At 45.4% G+C, this 22,293-nt stretch overlaps 1 protein-coding gene and 1 long non-coding RNA gene across 8 annotated transcripts in view; one reads left to right on the forward strand and one right to left on the reverse strand.

The window, feature by feature from the left end:
* The window catches only part of SACS (sacsin molecular chaperone), a 75,773-nt gene that overhangs the window by 36,742 nt on the left and 16,738 nt on the right, over positions 1-22,293 (reverse strand). For 6 of the 7 annotated variants that reach the window (XM_059903390.1, XM_059903388.1, XM_059903383.1 and 3 more), the window contains one exon: positions 2,186-2,336. In XM_059903390.1, coding sequence (XP_059759373.1) covers positions 2,186-2,336 — 151 coding nt within the window. Of the gene's footprint in view, positions 1-2,185; positions 2,337-2,402; positions 2,478-22,293 lie in introns of those variants that run through there. The other variant, XM_059903387.1, reaches the window with a different exon arrangement.
* LOC132352688 (uncharacterized) lies at positions 3,150-19,855 on the forward strand. The gene is made up of 5 exons (XR_009498849.1): positions 3,150-3,589; positions 7,732-7,902; positions 13,205-13,267; positions 16,862-16,946; positions 18,559-19,855. It is a non-coding gene; the product is annotated as an uncharacterized LOC132352688 (long non-coding RNA).

A 22,293-nucleotide genomic window follows, 5' to 3' on the forward strand; every position in this document is an offset into this window, starting at 1 on the left:
AGTAGTAAATGAGATGATACACGCAAAGTCCCCAGCAGAACAGTGTGTGGAGCGTAGTTAAGTGCTCAGCAAATGTCAATCATATTCCCAGTGAGTTCACCAAGGTGCAGAAGGAGAAACGCACTGAGCAAGCTGCTTCCCAAAATCATGTCCCCAGCCCCGACCGCTATCCCTTGAGCTTCAGTGCCAGATCCATAGCTGCCTGTTGACGATCATGCCCTAGACTCTTACACAGCAGAGACCTCAGAACTGGTTAGAATTGATTTTATCCCATTCCTACCAGAAACAGGAAAACAGATTCTAACATGTTACTTAACTTGGCCTCTGTTATCTGCTGGTAATACATGAACAGGATCTAGGTCATCTACCTCTTCACGCATTTTCCTAGATGCTTATATCCTGCCACCAGCTCAAACATATGCAAAAGCGAACTGAAACTTGGATCCCCGCGAACTTGTTCATCTCTGCTAACTGAGCATTCTTTTCCTGGTCTGCCTCAAGGCCTGTGAACATCCTTGGCCGGGCCTTCTCCCTTATTCTACATCCACCACCGCCACCACCCCTCCCTCGGTCTGCACGAATACACCCCCCCATCCGGTACCAAACCACCATAACTTTGTCTTTCACAAAGCCCGCTGTACATCCCTTCCTCTCAGTTTCAGCTCCACGATCGAAGTCTGGAAGCTCACCCCTCGTACCAGCACAAGCTTCCTAACTAGACTCGCCGCCGCCCACCCGCTCAATCCGAAACACGTTGCACACCACGCCCGCGTCCGCCATCCCACAGCAGTGCTTTGCAGAGACACCTCCAGAAACCTTTCCAATAGCAAGACAGAGCCCCACCTGACTCTTTGGCTCTGACCACATCTAGGGGATAAGATGACAAAGGAGAACCAGAGGAGCAACCAAAGAAGTAGGTATAGGACCCGGGAGGGTACACAGGAAGGTCAAGAGACTGGGGAGGACACAGATAAAGAGGTAAGAATGATAAGCTTTCCTCCTCGGTCCTGCCCAAAGCCTTCAATCAAGCCACTGTCTGACACCAAAGACCCTGGGGAACCAAGCAGTAAGGAGGACTGATGCCTGGAGGAACAAAAGAACAGGTTAACCTGAAATCTGTCTAAGAGGGCAAGAGACCAGAGGGTGCGCCCAGGCACGCAGAGGCCAAGATTACACTGAGAGGTTAAAAATCACGGGTACCAAGCATGTCCCCAGTATTTGTACTCGGTAGTAAGGAAATCCAATACTTGAAATGCCATCCTGGGTGGCTCAAGCAGTCCTTGTGTATCTGGTTCAACTCTTTTTTACCTCTTTATCACTTAAAAAGTGAAGATATTTACTAGGATAAAATAAGAAGTTAATTTCTAGTAAAACGTCTCCATTTAACACCTCCTTAAAGAAAACGGTAGTATTTCCACCAGTCTTAAAGGTTATATATAACATGAAATACTCCTATTTTCCAAAGTTTTGATCTGTTAAATCATTCATTTGCACCTTACAAGTTTTAATATAAATTTACTCCTCAAAATAACAGCTTCCATGTTAAAGTATGCCTGAAGAGCCTCTCAGTCCTAAATTTCTGTGATTCAGAGATGGGTAGAAACTTCTAAGACATAAAAGGTGAAAGTACTGACCAGGATTCCAGTTAAATGCATAACAAAATCAGAAAACTATGAGTAATGATGAAGTCACTTCAGTGGTGATGGCTCCGAAGAAGCGAACCAAAAAACAAAACAAAACAAAAAAAACCCTCTCGCTAAAACGCCCATCAAAAAAGTATCTTAATTTCAGGAAGCGAAGATTCAGACAAAAGGGGGGAGGGGGAAACAATGCTGAAACGGCAGATCGACAGAAATCACAGCAGTGACAGGCACGCAGCCCCGTCATTCGATCGGTATCCACCAGGCATGATCATTCCCGGGCGAGCGGGAGCCCGGTCCCCCGTCCCGGCCGCCCCATTCCCGGCCTCTCCCCCCAGACCCCGTCGCCGGTACCCCCCGTACCCCGGGCCCCGTCCCCAGCCCGCTCCCCCCCGTCCCCGGTCCCCAGGCCCCATCCCCGGGCCCCGTCCCCGGTCCCGCCGTCCCCGGGCCCGCCGTCCCCAGGCCCCGTCCCCAAGCCCCCCGCCCCAGCCGCCCCGTCCCCAGGCCCCACCCCCGTCCCCGGGACCCCGTCCCCGCCCTACCTGCCGGCCTCCGAGCCACAGCCGCTGCTCCGACGCGGGGAAGCCCGTCTCGGCCGCGAGGCGCCGCTTCACGTCGCGCACCGTCCAGGACGCGGGCACCGCCATCGTCCTGCAGCCCACGCAGCCGGGCAGCACGGTCACCCGGAGCCACCTGTGTGAAGGCAAAGGCCTCAGCGGGCGCCACGTGGGGCCGCGCCCTGGGCCGACCCGCGCTCACCTGTCGCCCATGACGTGTCCTCACCGCCGGCGCCGCCGCGCCCGCACCATGCTCCCGCCGCAGCCCGCGCCTCCCGGCCCGGCCCGCCGACAGGGAGCCGCTGGAGGAAGCCTCGGCCGAGGAGGGGCCGGCAGAGGCGCCGGCGCGCTCCCGGCCGCAAGGGCCCCGGAGGCGCCGCCCGCGGGCACGCGCCCGCCCGGACCGTTAGCTGAGGAGACGCCTGGCCTGCACGTAAGGCCCACCCGCAGGCCCTGCCCCAGGCCCCAGGCCCCGCCCCAGGCCCCGCCCCTCCGAAGGCCCCGCCCCTCATGGACCGTTCCGGAGGAGATGCCCCTCCCGTCAAGCCCCGCGTCTCCCTCACCTTTCCTTGAGGAGACGCTGGACCCACCAGGCCCCGCCCCGCCCTCAGGCCCCTTCCCGCCCATCAGGACTCGCCCCGCCTACAGGCTCCACCCTACCCGGATCTGTAGTTGAGAAGCTGCCTGGCCCCGTCCCTCCCTCAGGCCTCGCCACCGCCCGCCCGCCCTCCGTCTGTGACAATGCCAGGCAGGGACCGCCTGCAACACTTCGCTGGAAACGGGGGACGCAGGTTTACAGAGGACTTGTGTTTTCCTTGACCGAGTTCAAAGTGCCAGGACATGCAGAACTAGACCGGCAGGGCCTACGTCTCCTTCAGCCGTAGTGATTTGAGTCTCTGGAAGCATCTCCAAATGAGGTTGACGGTGGCCTCTCGGGCACCAGCGGGGAACGAGGCGGCCGCAGAACAGTGTCTCCGCGGATTCGTTTCCTCTTTGTTTTTAAGGTACAAGAGGAGGATCGATGATTCGGTTTCCTGATGGAGTGAGGACTGCCAGCAGGAAAGTGATAGATGAGAATGCACGCGAGCGTATCCTATGACGCGTTAAAACATATGCAACTTATTTTGGCAATATTGTCTTCTGTTGTCGTGGCCCGTTTCCCATCACACCTGCAAGCTTGTAATCAGAAGCAGGAGTCTCAGAGTTGATGGAATCGCCCCAGAGTGACTAACGTTGCCTTGTAATTTGAAAGTGTATGTGGCTTGTTGACACTTAAGAACATGTCAGTCCTTTCTTCCGGCTAACGTCTCTCGGAGGTGTGGAAGAGACACATTGCGGAAAAAAAAGGCAACGTCTACTCAGGCAACTCAAAGGCTCTGTCGTGAACAGGTAAACTTGTGTGCTTCTTGTTTAAATACCCTTAATAGAATTAAATTTTAGTGTTGACCCCAAAAATGGTATTAAATACTGTTTTTCAATTTTACCCCCTCCTCCACAGAAAATATTACTCAGAACTCACTATCAGTAATAAAGATACAAAACACCCTTACAGCTGTTCCATTCCTTCCTTCCAACCGTATTTAAAAGTGAAGTTGCTATAAGTCATGCAGGTTTTTCCCTACTTGGAACAAGTAAGCATGTTCAATCAATTACAGGAGAACATGCAAATTCAATATAAAGATCAGGCCAGAAAACCCTAACGGATGAACGTTCACTTCTTCAATCAGACGAGGCCATACAAGCAAGTGCATTAGTGCCAGGACAAATCTTTCACACCTCAATTCTTTGATAACCCTCAGATCTCTGATTTCCTTAAGGAGCCAGGCAAACAGGGTGTAGTGGCAAAGGAACAAAGGTGCAGAGTGAAGACTTGAGAGACAAAGAAGTGACCTGAAGGGAGAGGATTTCACAAGAAGTGAAGCAGATTTGGCTGGGGAAGGAGGCTGATCATGAAAATCTTTGAACACCTGGAGTTCAAAGTACGCTCAGGATATCCTTTAAAGGGTTAGTCAGCGTGGGGCATGCAAATCTGGAACTCAGGCGAGGTGTCAAAGCTAAGGATATAGATTAGGGAATCATTCATTCTTTTAATCACTCTGTTGATATTTGTTAAACCTCTCCTGTGTCCTAGATGCACACACTTCTAAATTGCAGGAATACAGCAATGAACAAAACAGAGTCCCTATCTCATGCTTACATTTTGAGGAAGAAGACAATAGTAAACAAGTGGACAGAGGATACATAAATTCACGCTATGAGGTCAGCCAGTTCTGTTTAAGTGAGGGGAGGGCGTTGGGGCAGTGCAAGATGGGACAGGAAAGGCACTCGGGTGGTCGCAGAACTTCTTCCTAAGAAGTGACAGGGAGCAGAGGCCTGGGTGAAACACAGGAAGGTGAGCTTCTCCAGAGAGAACTTACAAAGGGGGCAGAGAGCTGGTGCAGCTCACATTCCCCTCCTCTTTCACCCGCACTTGGTGTCGCTGCCTAATTCTTCCCCCTCTTCCAGTTCTCTCTCTGATGCATGCCCCAACCCGACACAAACTCAGATTTGGAATTAGTGTCTCCTGTTACTGGTGGCTTCCCGGGGCCTGGAAGAGGTCCTAACACAGAATAGGTGCTCAGTAAATATATACAAAGAAAGGAAGGAAGGACTGAGGGAGGGAGGGAAGGAAGAGAGGGAGGAAAAGAGGGAGAGAGGGAAAAGAAGGAATGAATAAATATCTGGAAAATAAAGAAAAGTGGAAACTCAAACATTATTCATAATTGTAACACCAACCTTAATACAAACAACAATTTTATACATGGCCATAAATTTAAGGGTTTTTAATATGATGGTAATTATACCATGAACACATAGTATTTTTCAATGTTTTTATCACTGTGTAAATCTCATTTCTATTAACTGCCTAACTTTCCATTGAGAAGAAATATCTTAGGCTACTTAACCCGATGAATAAGTATGGTAGTTTAATTTTTAATAAGTATGGGTATTTTAATTTTTCAAAAGTGCACAAACTTCGTAACTGTTGAATATCTGTTCATGAAACGTCACCAGTATGTATGATAAGAAGGAAATTTGCAAAATGTACTCTAAGAAATGTTAAGCTGAGCCTTATATTCATTCTGTAGGAACCTATTATCAAATGCAGAACAGCAAGAAGCCAAAGCTTTAGTCCTTTCATTTAGAACGAGTCCAAATCAGTAAGATAGGAGGGGGTCATGGGACCACCCTCTGAGCCTGTTTCAGTTATAGAGACGGGCAAATGAAGCTGTTTTATTGGACAAGCTGGATTCAGCAGGACGCAGAGAACAATGTTATTCCTTCTCATGACCCCTGTTTTAACTTGCCCTGGTGCTTTCTTTCTCTTTCCCTGGATGACGTATCTGGCATTGCATGGGCCCCAGCGTCCCCATCACTATTAGATGATGAAAATCTTCCTGTCCCTAACGTGGACACATTTTAGTAACTGAAAATCCTATCCAGGGTAATCATCAAAATGCCAGTCCAATCCAGTGTAAAAATTCTTAAATTTTTATTCTGGTCCATCTGCAGTCTCACACTGCAGTTTAGAAGCATAGCTCCAGGCTCAGGTTAACTTCCCCTGAAACAATGCTTTGTGATTTTACAAACTGGAATGCACCTGATAGCATGTCTTTGATCAGAGGGAAACAATTAATTAGCCCCTTCTGGAAAATGTTCTCCAATTATACAAAGACAAAAGTATAACAAATCATTATTCCTTTGTTTCATGAGTCAGCACAAGGCTGTTTAGCTTGGAATTAAAAAGATGAGGATATCGTAGGCATGCCATTCAGTGAAGTCCTAAAGAATAAGTAAAACCATAAACGAAACAGGGAGAGGAAAAAGATCTCTAAGGGAGAGAAAACAGCACCTGCAAATTATGGAGTCAAAAATAGCAATAAAGCTGAGGAACTTCTAATAGTTCCCTACGAAAAGGTCAGAGGGCAAAATTCGTGCTGGAGCGTAAAAAATATGACCACGCGGTCATGAAGTCTCTATGCCACATACGGAGTGACTGGAGGGGATGGGGAACCCCTTTCAGATTTTAATCAGGTTAGGCGATCGTAGCTACATTTTACAAAGATTCCTCAGGCAGCAGAACTGAGGGTGACTTAAGGAGACAAGACTTAAACTAGGAACAAAACCAAGGGAAAAATCGTATCCGTGAGATTAAGTAAAAAGCTTCAAGAAGGGCATCAGCAATGCCAAGTAGCTGAAGTGCCTATAGGATCTGACGACAGGGAGGCCACTGTTGACTTAGTTCTTTGCTCCAAAACCTACAAGAATTTGTAGGATCCAGGGTCAAGTTATTCAGCGTGGCATACAAGGCTCATCACAGTTTAGCACCAATCAACCTTCTCAGAGTCTTCTCAGGCCACCCTGCCAACCATAAAAGTCTGTGTCCCAGGATAAGGGAAGACACCCCTCCTGTCTGTTTTATGGGAAAAGAAGGATTTTCCCAGCAGACTTCTATTTCTCTCTCATTAGCCAGAACTTTATCACATGGCCACCCCATAGCTGCAAGGAAGCAAGGAAAGTGAACACAGTTGTCTCTTGGTATGAGGAGCAGGAGGGAGGGGGGATTGGTTCCAGGACCCCCGTGGTTTCCAAAATCCTTGGATGCTCAAGTCCCTTATATAAAAGGGCATAATATCTGCATATAACCTACACACATCTGTGTACTTTAAATCATCTACAGGTTACGTATAATGCCTACTACAATGTAAATGCTCTGTAAATAGTTGCCGGCTCATGGCAAATTCAAGTTTTGCTTTTTGGAACTTTCTGGATATGGAGTTTCCACAGGTTTATTTAGCTTTTCAAGCCTCCATAGTAGGTTCCAGCAAGATAGTAGGGATTTGTGCGTGATCACCGGATCAGCCTACAGCATTGCTCTAATCTACATGGCAAAATGATGTTTAAATAATCTGCAGAAATATTAGAAAACAGTGCAACTGATAAGATTTTAAAAGATGTTGTGTAGTAACATATCAAGGTACATTTTTCTGAAGGATGGGGGAGGGGTGATATTGTGTGCAAGTAATCTTTCTTGGCCTTGGGATGGGAATTTGGGCAGATCCTATGATTTTTTTGCTCACTCTAATATAATGGCAGTCCTGAGGTCACTTTCAGTTATTTCAATGCTATGATTGGAATAAGTTCAGCCAAAATCATTACATAAAAATTCAACCTTCAACCTTCAATCCTCATTCGAAGGTCAGTTTTCTCCTCACTGAAGCTATCACCACCCCACACTAAGGCGGGTGGTCAGAGCCTTCCTAGAGGGAAGGGGTAGGGGGGGTTCTCCTCTCTCCTTGTTCCCCCAAATAGTCAGCTGCGATTGAGCCCACACAGGCCAAAGCCCTGAGACAGGAAAGGAAGGAAGGTGGTCTGTTCCTACTTGGCTGGGTGGGCCTGAGCCCTATGGGCCTGGCAGGTGACTGAGGTCACCCTTTCTCTTCCTTGCCTCTGTGTTTGATAAACCTCCCCCCGTTTCTGCTTTCCATCAGATCGCCTGACCTTGAAGAAGCATGGGGAGTCCACCGTCCTGAGTCAGGCTTGCTGGTTTCCACTCGTTTTGTCTCCATGCTTTCCTGGGGCGTCCAGCACCTGCCCTCTGCCCGCCACAGCCTCCACTGCCGGTGAATATCCTAAAAACACTGAGTTGGACCCTTTAAAAGGTGAATTTTATGGTATGCAAATTATATCTAAAAATAATGACATTGTAGTTGATGCGAAGGCAAAGGCATTCCCTGTACCACAGTGTGTAGAGTCCCTCTGGGCACAAACATTTGTGAATGTGGCTACTTTGACTTTTCTGGTGAGTCCAGTGGTTTGTCTATTTAACCGTCTTCTTAAGATGCTCTGGGTCTTTTTCCAGAATGGCCGGAACTGACATCTTTGCCCTCAAATACGTACAGGAACAGAATGAAATACAAACTCCTTAGAAGGACATTCAAGTTCTACTTGTCACACTCATCTCTCACTCCCCGCCCTCGCCCCAATTTACTCTCCCCCCGCTCCCACCTACCCTTCCGGGCTCTGCTGCAGCCTCATGAAATTAACTCCCCAGCTCTCTCACGTGGTCTCTGCCTGTATTCCCCTTCCTTCCCCGATGTCCACTCCTCCTTCAGATGCACCCCAAGTATCCTTCGCTGGGAAGCCTGACGCCTCACAGGGCACCGTGGCTGCGAGCCTGGTGCCCACCTTCTAGATGACTTCCCCCATGGACCCCACAACTCCACCATCAAGGCCTTATGCAGAGTGATCCTTTGCACGGAGGATCTGGGCTTCAACCAGAAAGGCAGAGCTTAGCCGGCAAGCCACGTTCAATACAACAAGCCAAACGAGTGAAAGAACTTCCCTTCTCTGTGCCAATGGAGACACGGTGCCTTAACTTTTTTTTTTTTTTTTTGAAATAACTTGGATTTTATTTGTAATTGTATATATTTGCTTATAACTTTGACAAAGAACATCAAAGAATTTGGCACTGAAATCTCATATTGCTGTGATTAAAAGGAACCTGAGAGCCTGGATAAGGGCAGGGTTAATAATAATAATTTGACCATGATATCTCATCCCTGAATGCTTTTGACATATTTTATAGTGTTATTTAAAAGCTCAGTAGGGCTTCCCTGGTGGCACAGTGGTTGAGAATCTGCCTGCCAATGCAGGGGACACGGGTTCGAGCCCTGGTCTGGGAAGATCCCACATGCCGCAGAGCAACTAGGCCCATGAGCCACAATTACTGAGCCTGCGCACCGCAACAAGAGAGGCCGCGATAGTGAGAGGCCCACGCACCGCGATGAAGAGTGGCCCCCACTTGCCGCAACTAGAGAAAGCCCTCACACAGAAACGAAGACCCAACACAGCCATAAATTAAATAAATAAATAAATAAATAAATAAATAAATAACGTAGTTCAAATATGTACTTCTTTAAAAGCTCAGTAAATATAGTATGGTATTCTGGATTGGATCCTGGAATGGAAAATGATACTAGTGGATAACTAGTGAATACAAATAAAGTCTGGAATTTAGTTAATGATAATGTCCTAATGTTGTATCAGCTAGAACTCTTGTGATTGCAAGTAACTGAGGCTCAGCTCAGCGTACAAGGAAAATGGAACAATCATGAGTTTATCTCAGATTAGACTTGGTATGGTACAAACTTCTTTCTCTCTATTCTGCTTCTCTCTCTGTCTCTCTCTCTCCTCTGGATCCCTCTATGTTGCTCTAAAAGAAAACCTGTGTACTTCACTAAGATGCCATTGTTAGCCCCAACTAGTTATCTACTTAACATTCCAAGTGGAGGAAATGTATGCTTCCCTCTCCAATATCTATGTATGAAAAGTGCTAAAGAGCTAAAATCTATTTTAGTTATTTATTCACCCTTGAAATGATTACTAAGCCTGTTCATTTTGGCCATCCAAACTCGTGTGACCAAATAAGAATGAATCAACTACAGAGAAAAAAACTGTCTTGGGAAAACTGAATCTATGCAGTCATGTTACCAACATGTATGATCTCAAACAGGATAGGGTTTCTTTGCTACATGATCCCACAGCATCCTGTATATTCCTCAGTGAAATTATTCTAAATCATCGCAAGTCTGACTTCCTCATAAGATCATCTTTGGTGACTTGAGTTATGAAATATTGCCTTACTCATCTTTCTATCTCCATGTTTATCTGATGTTAGTAACTACAAAATATTTGATGAATGGAGACAGAAAATAAATCAATCTGATGCAGGTAAGAAAAATAACTGGAGTTAGCACGGAATATGTTAATATTCATTTTTGTTTTTTGGCATTTAAGCAAAATTAATTTTGTTTAATGGAGGCATTAGATTTTAGTCCATGCCTCTGTTTGTTTCTCTGAGGTATAAGTGACATGTAATATTAGTTTCAGGTGTACAACATAATAATCGGCTATTTGTATATGTTGCAAAATGATAACCGCAATACGTCTAGTTAACATCTATCACTACACATAGTTACAATTTTTTTCTTGTGATGAGAACTTTTAAGATCTACTCTTAGCAACTTTCAAATATATAATACAGTATTATTAACTGTAGTCACCATGCTGTACCTTAAACCCCCATGGCTTATTTATTTTATAAAGATGCTCATTTTTAACATAGCTCCTAGATGCTAGCTTTTCCCATTTTTTTTTTAAGTGTATTATCCATTTAACTTGAAGGTGAGGTTCTAGACTCAGCATTTTCACATGAGTGAGAATCCACTGGAGCTTATGGTTTCTAGCCAACAGGTGAAAGAAATCCAGCAAGGCTCTTTAAACCCCATTCAGGATGGGAGTAAGGGTGGCCCAGGAAGCCTGAATGATCATCTCAGATTCTCACTTATTCTTCCCTTCCACACAAGGAAGGAAAATGGAGATAGAGGAGACGGTGCCTTAACTTTTATTTTTAGTTCCATTAAACCATGCTCTGAGAAATGATGTCATGTTTCTGAATGAACAATCCTCCCTTTCCTCCTTCCAAAGAGGGACTACGAATTCCCTAAACTGCTGTAAAAGTTTTGACAAAATAGGATTGTATAGACTTTACATGATGCTTTTGAATCTATTGTTAATGTGAATGCGAGGTAGCTGTTCGGTTGCCAAAAATCCTAGATTATTCTAATATAGCTTTGCCAAAGCAAAAGTAACCAGGAAGGGCCTTAAGTGTAGTCATGGTTATATACAGCAATGGGGTAATCTGAAAGAACTTTGCATTAGAAAGGAAAAAAGTGACTCAGGCCCTCAGATTTTGTAAAGGTGACACATCTTGAGCCATATTAGCCATTTCAGGGAATAATAAAACCACATGTGGTTTCTGAATTCCTCTTCCATTTATGACGACCTTGATTAAACATCCCCTCTTGGAACGCTTTATAGAAAATACGGAGATAGAGTGAGCTAACTATAGCAGTATGTACATTAAAATAAATGTACTGCATGCTAATAATTAGAGTGTTTTAATGGAGTCTCGGCCCTAGACACAACGGTAGGAAACTTACGACATAAACCTATAAAACACTCCATCATAAAATTGATTAAATTGAACATAAAAAAAGGAAATGATATGAGCAACGAATACCATAATACACTCTAATACACTTCTTCCTTTTTTCTGTTTCTTCCAGCTATTGATATTGTGCTTTTCTTTTAGGAAGTTAATAATTTTCGTTCTGTTTTGTCCTTTATTTACACATGTTGCTTTTCTTCACTTTCCACCTGTCTCCATCCTCCACCCCTTGTGTGGAGGTGAACTGATGGTCAGACCTGACGCCCCCTGCAGCCCCGCTCTCACGCCTTTCCATGGGAGGGATGTCACCACTCCGAGCTCACTTCCTCACCTGTTACAACCCTTCCTCAGGGTTACGGTGAGGTGAAAAGGGCTGTCGCTGACCTGGGAGGGTCGCACTTATTCATACAATAAAAATGCGTGACAACCACGATGCCGCCTCTGTCTGGGGGTGCGCCAGCTCATGGAAACGGCACGCAGGCAGGCATCACAAGAGGGCGGCCTCCACACTCTTCTTCTCACCCTCATCCTCCCCATCGCCCTCCTCTGTGGCTCTGGCACCTGAACAGTCAAGGCCAATGCCAGAAAAACCGTGCAGCAGGCCAGTGGTGTCTTGGGTACTCTTCAACATCTGGATCTGAACTTCACCTCCTCTCCTGACGCACTCTGCACTTTGATCTACTGCTTCCCCAGCTCTGCTGAGTTCAGTAAGCGTGACCTGTGCCCATCCTACGTTCAGGCACTCCGCTGGGTGCCCAGAAATCAAAGACCAATGATGCTGTCAATAACGACCCCAGTGCCCGTAAGGAGCTCAAAGACTGAAATGATACACAAACATCATTTCAATATGAAAGGGAAAGTGCTAAAATAAAGGAAAGCTCCTGAGTGTCACGGCGTTGTCTTCCATTAAAGGTTTTCTTGGATGAGCACAGCAGCCTCAAGTCCCCGTCAGGAAAGAGACTGCCCTCCTGGTTGATTCCGTGTCTGGACTGAGATCTGGTTCTTCCTTTTCCTCCTTCATTGTCTTTACTCCCAAGCTTTCCCAAGGTCAGCTCCCATCAGCTCCATCCTTCACACCGTCGTGGATCTGCTTCCCTGCCAGGCACATCCCTCCTGCTCACGAGGAGTCCCACTCCAAAGTGGCCCTGGGATTCCCTTCAGGTGCATTTCCCTGTGTCTGTGTGTGTTTAGAAATAGAATTTATTTTTCTTTCCGTCTCTTTAAACCTTCTTTGGAGAAGACCACACACACGGGGTAACTCTCAACAAGACGTATCCCTCTCGATGCCATGGCACTGTCTCCTCTGATCCCCACTTGCTTCTTCCAGCAGGAAGGCAATGCAGCCTATTCCTCTCTCTCAAGGATATTTCTGTTGCTGTGTGGGCACTAGGTTCAGAGTTTGGGAAGATGAGTCACCCAACTGCCTCTGAAATCGTATCACAGAGACCACTGTTCACTTAAAGCAGTCATTGGGATGGTGAGAAATTCAAAACCACACATAATAATAATACCTGCCATAATGAAACACTTACTGGGCACCCAACACTTCTAATTTAATCTTCACTAAAATCCTATGAGGCATTTTTATTTCTATTTTACAGATTTTTTAATAAAAGAGATTCAGAAAGGTTATAATTTCCCCAGACCACACACAGGGCCAAGATCTAACCCCACTCCGTGCAAACCCATACCCTGTCCATACCCCCATATGGGGTTGTTATTGGTGCTAATAGAGATGTTTATCCTGGGGAAAACATGACTCCAGGGTACATGTTATACTGTTCAAATAAGAGAATGGTTTTCATGTATAAAAATTTCTGTGTCTCCAGAGACAGATTTGGGGTTCACTCTAAAGAAAAATATTCCACCATTTAGAACAATACTCATTTGTATTCATTTATCACCAATCACATGCTGAATCTTTCACACCCACTGTCATATTTAATTCCCAGGTAAATCTACAAAGAAGACATTATCAACCACATTTATAAATCAGGATTCAGGACCCAGAGATGGTAAGTAATTTGTCTAAGATTTCCTTGCAAATGCCAAGTGTCAAGACTGGAACCCAGGTTTCCATTCAATTTCCTTATTCTATGCTGCTCCCCAGAACTGAAGTAAAGGGGAAACACTTTGCTTGAGATTCTAAAAATCTCACACAGTCAGCATGCTTTAGGGATAAAAGTGCCCTAAAATCTCTCCTAAGAGCTAATTACAGTCTTGTATTTTCAAGCACATGGCAATTTTATAGTCTGGCTGGATGTAGGCAGCACAAAAGCCCTCACACACGTGCTGGAAAACACTTTTGAATGAATATGGTAAGTCAGACAAAGACAAATATCATACGATACCACTTATATGTGGAATCTAAAAAAATTGTACAAATGAACTTATTTACAAAACAGAAATAGAGTCACAGATGTGGAAAACAAACCTATGGTTACCGGGGGAAAAGGGCGGGAGGAATAAACTGGGAGATTGGAATTGACATATACACACTGCTATATATAAAATAGATAACTAATAAGGACATACTGTATAGCACAGGGAACGCTACTCAGTACTCTGTAATGGCCTATATGGGAAAAGAATCTAAAAAAGGGTGGATATATGTATATGCATAACCGATTCACTTTGCTGTACACCTGAAACTAACACAACATTGTAAATCAACCACAGTTCAATAAAAATTAAAGATAAATAAGTAAATAAATGTGATATATAAGCATGAATTACAGAATAGAGATATAGACATATCTACATGTCTATATAGATATAGACAGCAAAAAGGGTGAGATTTTACAATTCACTAGTTCTGTTCAGTTAATTATAGCCAATTGAGTTACTTGTGTAAAAATACACTCACCCGTGTTTAGCTGTTAAGCAGTGTCTCAGATAGAATCCCTAGACCATGATTTGATTAAACTAACATCCTTTGGATCAGAAGTATTTGAGAAATGAGTTTATTTATGAAAAATGGAATCTTTTTTATTTTGTCATATTTTATTTTTAACATTTCTTGCTTACATTCATTAAAGATTTTTAAAAATAAAAAAACATGTTCTTATTTATCTAATGTCTAAATATCTGGACTTGGAGTAATAATGTCAATGAATGATCACTTCAAAAGCTGACCATTGTTTTATCTCTGTGCAGAGTCAGCACCACAATAACTTGAAAATATGAATCACAGAAACTGTGTCCACAAAATTACAGATCTGTGAATTTGTGAAAAACAATGTTCTGTTTTTTCCCTTTGCTTTATTTAAAAATAGGAGCATGCTACAGCCTTCCTCACACGGAAGGGTTCATGAACGGCTTCATGCATTTGCTGTTTGGAGAACAATGATAGTAGTTGGCAGGCAACCACTACTGGAGGGGACACAAAGGAAATGCTAGTTAGAAATAGGTCAAGAGAGCTTTTTAAGGAAAATTGGGAATGAATCCATAAAAAACCAAAATGAGTGAATTTTACATGATTACTGCAATTGAACAGATGCTTCATCTGTTAAAATCCTACATTTTTGCTCATTTCCCGAACCATTTCAAATTTTCTCTTGATAGGATTTTATTGGATAAATTAGATAGTTATAAAATGGAAAAAGATGTCTATTTACTGACTGCTTCTAAAAATGAATATTTCTGAAGCAGCAGGGACAAAATTTTTAAATAGGGAAAGGGTAGAATAATATTCAAATGTACAGTTTTTCTTTCAGAATTCACCCAAATCTAAATCTAAACAAACTGTATGATTGTTCACTATTTCCATAATCTTTATAACTGTAATGGCTAAGTAATTTACATTAAAAACTCATCAGTGGGGCTTCCCTGGTGGCGCAGTGGTTGAGAATCTGCCTGTTAATGCAGGGGACACGGGTTCGAGCCCTGGTCTGGGAAGATCCCACATGCCGCGGAGCAACTAGGCCCGTGAGCCACAACTACTGAGCCTGTGCGTCTGGAGCCTGTGCTCCGCAACAAGAGAGGCCACGATAGTGAGAGGCCCGCGCACCACAATGAAGAGTGGCCCCCACTCGCCGCAACTGGAGAAAGCCCTCGCACAGAAACGAAGACCCAACACAGCCATAAATAAATTAATTAATTAATTAATTAAAAAAAAAAACTAATCAGTGGAAAACTATTAAGGGCAATTGAATGTAGTTCAGAAAACACATATTTAATGTCCTTAGCAATGAAAGTTATATGTGTGTTTGTCTTGTAAGCCTTTGGTCACTTTCTTGTTTTCTAAATATTTTCCCTTTTTGGTTAAATAATCTAAAGATATTATAGATGCAAAACAAATATTCCAAGAAGGAAATGCTGGTCATTGTCTGCAAACCCTCTCCTTACACATCCAATTGGCCACCGTGTCGAAGTGCTCAGTCCTATCAACACCTTTTGAATCCATTCCGTCTGTCTGTTCCTGTTGGTTCAGGTCCTTACCCTCTTTTACTCAGACCACTAGGTCAGGGTCCCAGCTCTTCTCACTGCCCCAAATCGTTTCCCCTCCGACTAATCCTTCCTGTTGCCACCGAGTTGATCTATAACGAAGCACGACTGAGCCTTTCCCCAGCATAACAACACTCAGTGCTTCAAGTTCAAAGGCTTCAGAGACAGGCTCACCTCTCCTGCCTTGCCCCAGCCCCTCCTTCCTGAGCATCCTCCCAGAGCCCTGCAGCCATGCTCACATCGTTGTACCTTTTTTGCACATTTCCCTGGACATTCTGTTTTAAAGACGTTAAAGTGGAAAAAAAAGCACCAACAGCTAGGCATGGCTTAACCAGTCAACTGAGTGGACGCAGAAGGTTAAGACGACGCAATCCAAGGAGAATCCACGCTCTCAATTGAAAGAATGGGCTAATCCTAACCTAACCCTTTGAGCAGCCTTCACTAAATAACTGTAAGTAAACTGGGTAACATTCATGGTATTTACTCTAAAAATGTATGGTCACAATTTCCTGTTCCAGAATAGGGAACAAGGGTTCTTAATCATCTCTTATTGTAACACGACCTATGGATCCAAAGAATATGATGACGAGGTACTATTAGTAAAGTGCAGACACAGAGATGACCCTCCCAGTGTTTGCCTTTTTCAGTGGCTGTGAGCAGCGGACAGAGAAGCCATCAGTTGCCTCCTCCACACTTAACACGATATCTGCAAGACATGCGTCCTCCTTGCAAACCTTCTCTCCTCTCCTTCTGGGGCTCGACTGAAGCTCTAAGCTAAGCCCTCCCTAGTTAAAAATAAAGGTATGGTAAACATGTATGATGGGTCTGTAGTACATCATTGTCTTTTTTTTTTTTGTCTGTGTTGGGTCTTCGTTTCTGTGCAAGGGCTTTCTCTACTTGCGGCAAGCGGGGGCCACTCTTCATCGCGCTGCGCGGGCCTCTCACTATCGCGGCCTCTCTTGTTGCGGAGCACAGGCTCCAGACGCGCAGGCTCAGTAGTTGTGGCTCACAGGCCCAGTTGCTCCGCGGCATGTGGGATCTTCCAGAACCAGGGCTCGAACCCACGTCCCCCGCACTAGCAGGCAGACTCTCAACCACTGCGCCACCAGGGAAGCCCCATTGTCTTTTAAAAAACACATTTGCCTTCATCTTTCTCCATGCAGGTGAAAGGAACAAATTAAATACTGTCTGAAATCCATTCATTCGGGACTCTGCATTCAGCCACCACTTTCTTGCAACGTGAGAACGGTCAGTTCCTTTTTGTTGTTTTCCCTTTTGTGGGCAGTGGGGAGCAGGTAGCAATTTAACCTTACGTCAAAATGTCAAATGGTTTGGCTGTGCCTTCTTATGCCAGATGGCACAATCATATGCAATCACTTTTATACAGCTTTTCTGTCTTTTATATTTTCTACGATTGTTCTAGGGATTTTGTTTTTTTCTATTCACTCTTTGAGGGCTTTTTCTACAGAACCTATTTACTTGGTCTAGGAGGTGCTGTAGCTTTCAGATGGAGTTTGCCTCTGAAAAGAATTAGTGTTTTGTTTCTGTACTGTTTTTCGATGGCTACTGCTTTCAATCATAACAGACTAGAAATGAGAACCATTTATATTAAATTTTCACATATAAATCGTTTTGCCTACTGCTTAATTTAAAAAAATCATCTTGAGTCGATTTAACTCTATGCTATCACTTCTATATGAGATTCCTTCCCCCAGCACCCCTCCCCAGGAGATTCAGTAAATGAGATAATTTAAAATCCTGTTTCATGCTGGGTAATAAGTTAACTTTCTATTATTCTGAAGAAAAAGCTATCAGTTGATTTTTCAGCGAAGGGGACCTTCCTAAGCAGTGTCTAAAGGGCAATGATTCTGACAGCCATGAATGTTAAATAACACATGTGTTTCTATGGCTGTGACTGTTCCTCTTCTCCCATCTGTGCCTTCTGGTGACCGCACCGAACTTGCCCCGGCTCCGCACACGAGTCCCTCCTTCCCTGAGAAGAACCTGCCTGGAGCGGAGCAGCCCTTGGGGCTCCTCAGAGGACCACCCTGCAGTTTAAGAAGTGCCCCCTGACACAGATGTACACGCAGGGCCCTGCCACAAAGACCAGGGAAAAATAAGACGTCTAGGGTTTGCTTTAACACACTGACACAAAGAAAAAGAGGGTCATGAACAAATGTGGTGGATTTCAATCATCACTGAATCTGCCCATTGGCTATATGGATGTTCATTGTAATAGTTCCCCTACTTCTGTGGATGCCTGAAATTTCTCATGATAAAATTTTTATCACAAGGTAGAGGGGTACCAAGGCCAAGCATAGGATTTCTGTCAATTCCAGGTAAGGAGGGTGAAAGCCCAAGCACCCCTCCACATACACCAATACTTTCCCTTTGCCCCATGGGCCCACTCTCCACCCTGCTCTGGGCCTCTGGCCAGAAATCCCCACCACCAACCAAGAAGGACAAGAAAGACGGGTTTGCAACTGTTCATTAGGCTGGGATGGTGGTGGCAGCACCGTGCCTGGGGCACCTGCGTGATGACAGATGCTCTGGACTGTGGGTGAGCCATCAGTGCTGGTTTCTGGAGGATGGAGGGATGAGAGCAATGGTGCCCTTTTCCACATCAGGTACTACACAAGTGTCTTACATTCACAGTCTCTGATCTAACATTATTATAGGCATTATTTTCCCCATATTATGAAAAGAAGTAACTTACTCAAGGCTCCATGACTAGTAAATGGGATTCAAACCAAGTTATGTCTGGCTCAAAAGTTTATACTCTTCACATTACACAATTTGTTTTCTCTTAAAGGAGCTGGGAGGGTGTTTGTTGAGTTGGTTTTGTTGTGTTTGGATGCAGAGGCAGGTGTCTAAGGAAGGGAGGAAAGAGAAGACCTAGAAGGGACAGGATGGGAACCATCCTCCCCTCTCTGGCCACACACGAAGGACTGGTGTGGAGCCTATGAGGACAGAAGGTGAAGAACCAGTGCCATGAAATGCTGAATGGGAATGAGTCCATGCAGCACTGCCTCCTTCCTAGGAAACAAAATCAGCACGGGCTTGAGGAGAAGCCATTCCTCTTCCCGACCTACCATCCACAGGTTGCAGTCACTTTGGTCCCAAGGGAGTCTGTTGGGATAAAGTCTTACTGAGGCACCAGCTGCAGGGGTCATGACAAGTGCCCTTGACCAAGAGGCTCAAGTGGAAAGAACGTGAGCAAATTCGTTCCTGGGCCCATAGGAGATGCCACCGCCCTGAGGACACCCAGAAGTAGCTGGGGAAGAATTTAAGCCAACAAGAAGAGCATGGAGGTTAAGGTCTTACCAACAGGTGAAGATCTGGAGCCATGGAGACATGGGTGTAAATATTAATTGACCTTATTTATACTCACAAGCTATTGAAACCTAGGAGGTGCAGAATAATTGCTAATCCACTGTTCTTTCTTTGGACTCTATGTCCCTGGCTCTATTCCGGGGTTACTGCCACCAAATCCATGACTCCATCAGAAGTCAGGGCTGGCAGGTTTGCTTCGCCCTCTCCTGCACACCTGCTCTTCCCTGTCTGGGCTTAGTTTTCATACAGTTGGACTCAGCTTATCTGCCTGCTCTCCTGAAGACTGGATGGACTCTGCTCTCTCATCTGAATCTTTGTTACTTTGATTATGGGATAATAGGAAATAAATATTTGGTCTTTGCCTCTGGATCCTGGCACAGAGCTCCTAAAACTCTTGGAATTTCCTGAGTGATAAGAGTGTTTTCTGTATGCTGATGGCAGGGCCCCCAGGTAGCCTCAGATGGGGGTGGGGAGGGGAGTTGGTCACCCCAGGAACCAACCACATGATTAGAGGGTAGGAACTTTCTGACCCGTTCTGATCTCCAGGGAGGGGAGATAGACTAGAGATTGACTTCAACCACCAACAGCCAATGATTTAATCAATCACGCCAACATGATGACACTTAGCTGGGAACTCTGGAACAACCACCAAGCTGCAGGAGTTTCCAGGCTGGTAAGCACATGAAGGTGCTGGGACGGGACGTGCACCTGGAGAGGGCCCGGGAGCTCTGCACACCTGCTGCCCCCAAATCTTGACCTATGCATCTCTGCCATGAGCTGTTCCTGAGTTGTATTCTTCATAATAAACTGTAGTCATAAGTAAAGAGCTTTCTGGGTTCTGAGTCAGTCTAGTGAATTATTGAACCTGAGGGCAGGGGTCCTGGGAATCCCTGAATTTGTAGTGGGGGTAGCCTGGGGATTCCGTCCCTGCTGGCACCTCAAGTGAAGGCGATCCCGCAGGACTAAGCCTGTAACCGTGGGGTCTGTGCTAACTCTGGGTAGTTAATGTTGGAATCAACTTGAATTGCTGGACACCCAGGAGGTACTGGAGAATTAGGGAACCGATGGTTGTTGGAAAGATCCTCATCAGGTTGTCGACATTCATCTTAAATGACATTCCGACACTGCCAGGTGGTCAGGACATTCTCCCAGCCTCCCTGGACAGACTGACACATGAACCAGCATAGAGCCATCAGGTAAGGGCCTCTTACACACAGCCCTCCTGGCCAGAACTGCCGTCATCTCTCACCTGGGTTGTGACAGCAAACCATAATGGGTTTCCCCACCTCTACCCCTGCCCTCCACACAGCAGCTAGAGGGACCCTTTTACAAAGTAAGTCAGACCGTGTCACTCCCTGCAGTGGGTCCCCATCTCCTTCATGGCTTCCTCTTCAACCATGACTTCGACTCCCTGGCCCTCAGTCCCTCCCCGCCAGCACACCAGTCTCCTCCCTGTTCTTGGAACGTGCCAAGCAGTGCCCACCTACGGGATCTGCACGTGCTCCCCTGTCTGGAACATTCTTCCCCTAAATAGCTTATGACTAATTCACTCACCTCCTTCAAGTGTTTGCTCAAATTTCATCTCCAAGAGGTCTTTCCTGAGCATCCTATTTAAAACTGTGACACACGTTCCTATGACACCCCATCGGACTCCCACCTCCTTTTCATGCCCACTGGTCCTTTTGTTCCATTGTATGAGGTACCATATAATTTAATTATGTATTATGTTTACTGTGTACTGTCTCCCTCTGTTAGAAAGGAAAAGTCACAAAAGTCGGTATCTACATCCATTTCATTCCCTTCCATATTCTAAAGACCAGGCATAATAAATGCCCAACACGTGTTAGTTGAATGAATGACTTTAAGGACAGAGCTTCTGTAGCGAGCAGAACTCTGTGGGGTCTTCCCAGAACAGACCACCCCCACCAAGTCCTCTGCCTGCCTCTTGTCTGTAGAAAAACTATAGCCTCCTAGGCCTTCCCCGAGTTCCAAAGAGTAAATTTAATCAGAGAAGTGAGAAAACGCAGAAAGAAAGGAAAACAGTCAAGCAAGACAAAATAATAATAGTTTAGCCATTAAACAAAGTCAAGGACCTTTAGTTCCTCCTCCAGGGCTACAGGTGATATTCTGAGCCATGTCCTTTGAGCTGTTTGGCAGATACTGAAATCCCCACCAGTCAACTGCATGCTGCCCACAAGCATGGAGACCCCAGACCTGTTGGAACCAGAAGGCTGATGATGTTGACTCCCAGTTACCTCACCACCAACCAATCAGAAGAACGTCCACAAGCTGATCACACCCTCCACAAGCCCCCTCCCTCCCCCTGTCTCTATAAACCTTTACCTGAAAGCCTTTGGGGAGTTCAGGCCTTTTAAGCACTAGCTGCCTGGACTCCTTGCTTGGCACCAGCAATAAACGCTGCACTTTTCCTTCACCACAACTGCGGGGTCAGTACGCTGGCTTTACGACGTGTGGGCAAGTGGACCCAAGTTTGGATCGGTAACAGTTCGTTTGCAGGATCCTAATTGAAAGGGCTGCACTGCCATCCCCTGGTTAGATGGACACTCAACACCTTGGATGGACCCTGCAGGAAGATAGCACTGGTCCAGTTGTGGCCGGGCTTGAACCTGACAAGGGCTCTCCACCTGGCCAAACTTTAGAAGGCTCCTCTGAGCCCTCTCTTCAACTAGGCCTTGTCCTCGGGCTCTGTCTTTGAACTGCCTAGACCAGTTTTAGCAAGAATCCTGCTGTCAGTTTAGCAAGAATCTCCTCACCCTCGAGATCTGATTAACCCCCCGCAGCTAACCAAAGTCCTCCTCCCGACCCTTGATACCTTATCACCTGGCCTGCCTTCAGCAAGTACCCTGTCAAGCCAGTTTAGCTGGAATTCCCCACCCTGGATGCCTCCTCTTATTAATTTGCCATCCACTGGCCCCCTCTCTCGGCTCACTGGCTATAACTACCTAGCTGTCTTTGCTGTATTATGAGTTAAGCCAGATCTCCTCCACAACTGCAATCGGTGTCAAGTCCTAAATAAAATCTTCCTTACCATTTTAACAAGTATCAGGATAATTTTTTCTTTAACCAAACTTATGAGTTTGAACAAGTCACATAACTTCAGTTTTCTCATCCATCAAATGAGACACTAAGACAGGACCTCTTAGACATTGTCACCAGCCTGAATCAACCCCAAATGGACCAAGCTCTTTAGCACCGTGTACCTAGAACTGTTTCCTTAGCATCCTAGGGGGCAGTTTCCCCA

Source organism: Balaenoptera ricei, chromosome 18, assembly GCF_028023285.1.
Source record: "Balaenoptera ricei isolate mBalRic1 chromosome 18, mBalRic1.hap2, whole genome shotgun sequence".
Classification (NCBI taxonomy): Eukaryota; Metazoa; Chordata; class Mammalia; order Artiodactyla; family Balaenopteridae; genus Balaenoptera; species Balaenoptera ricei.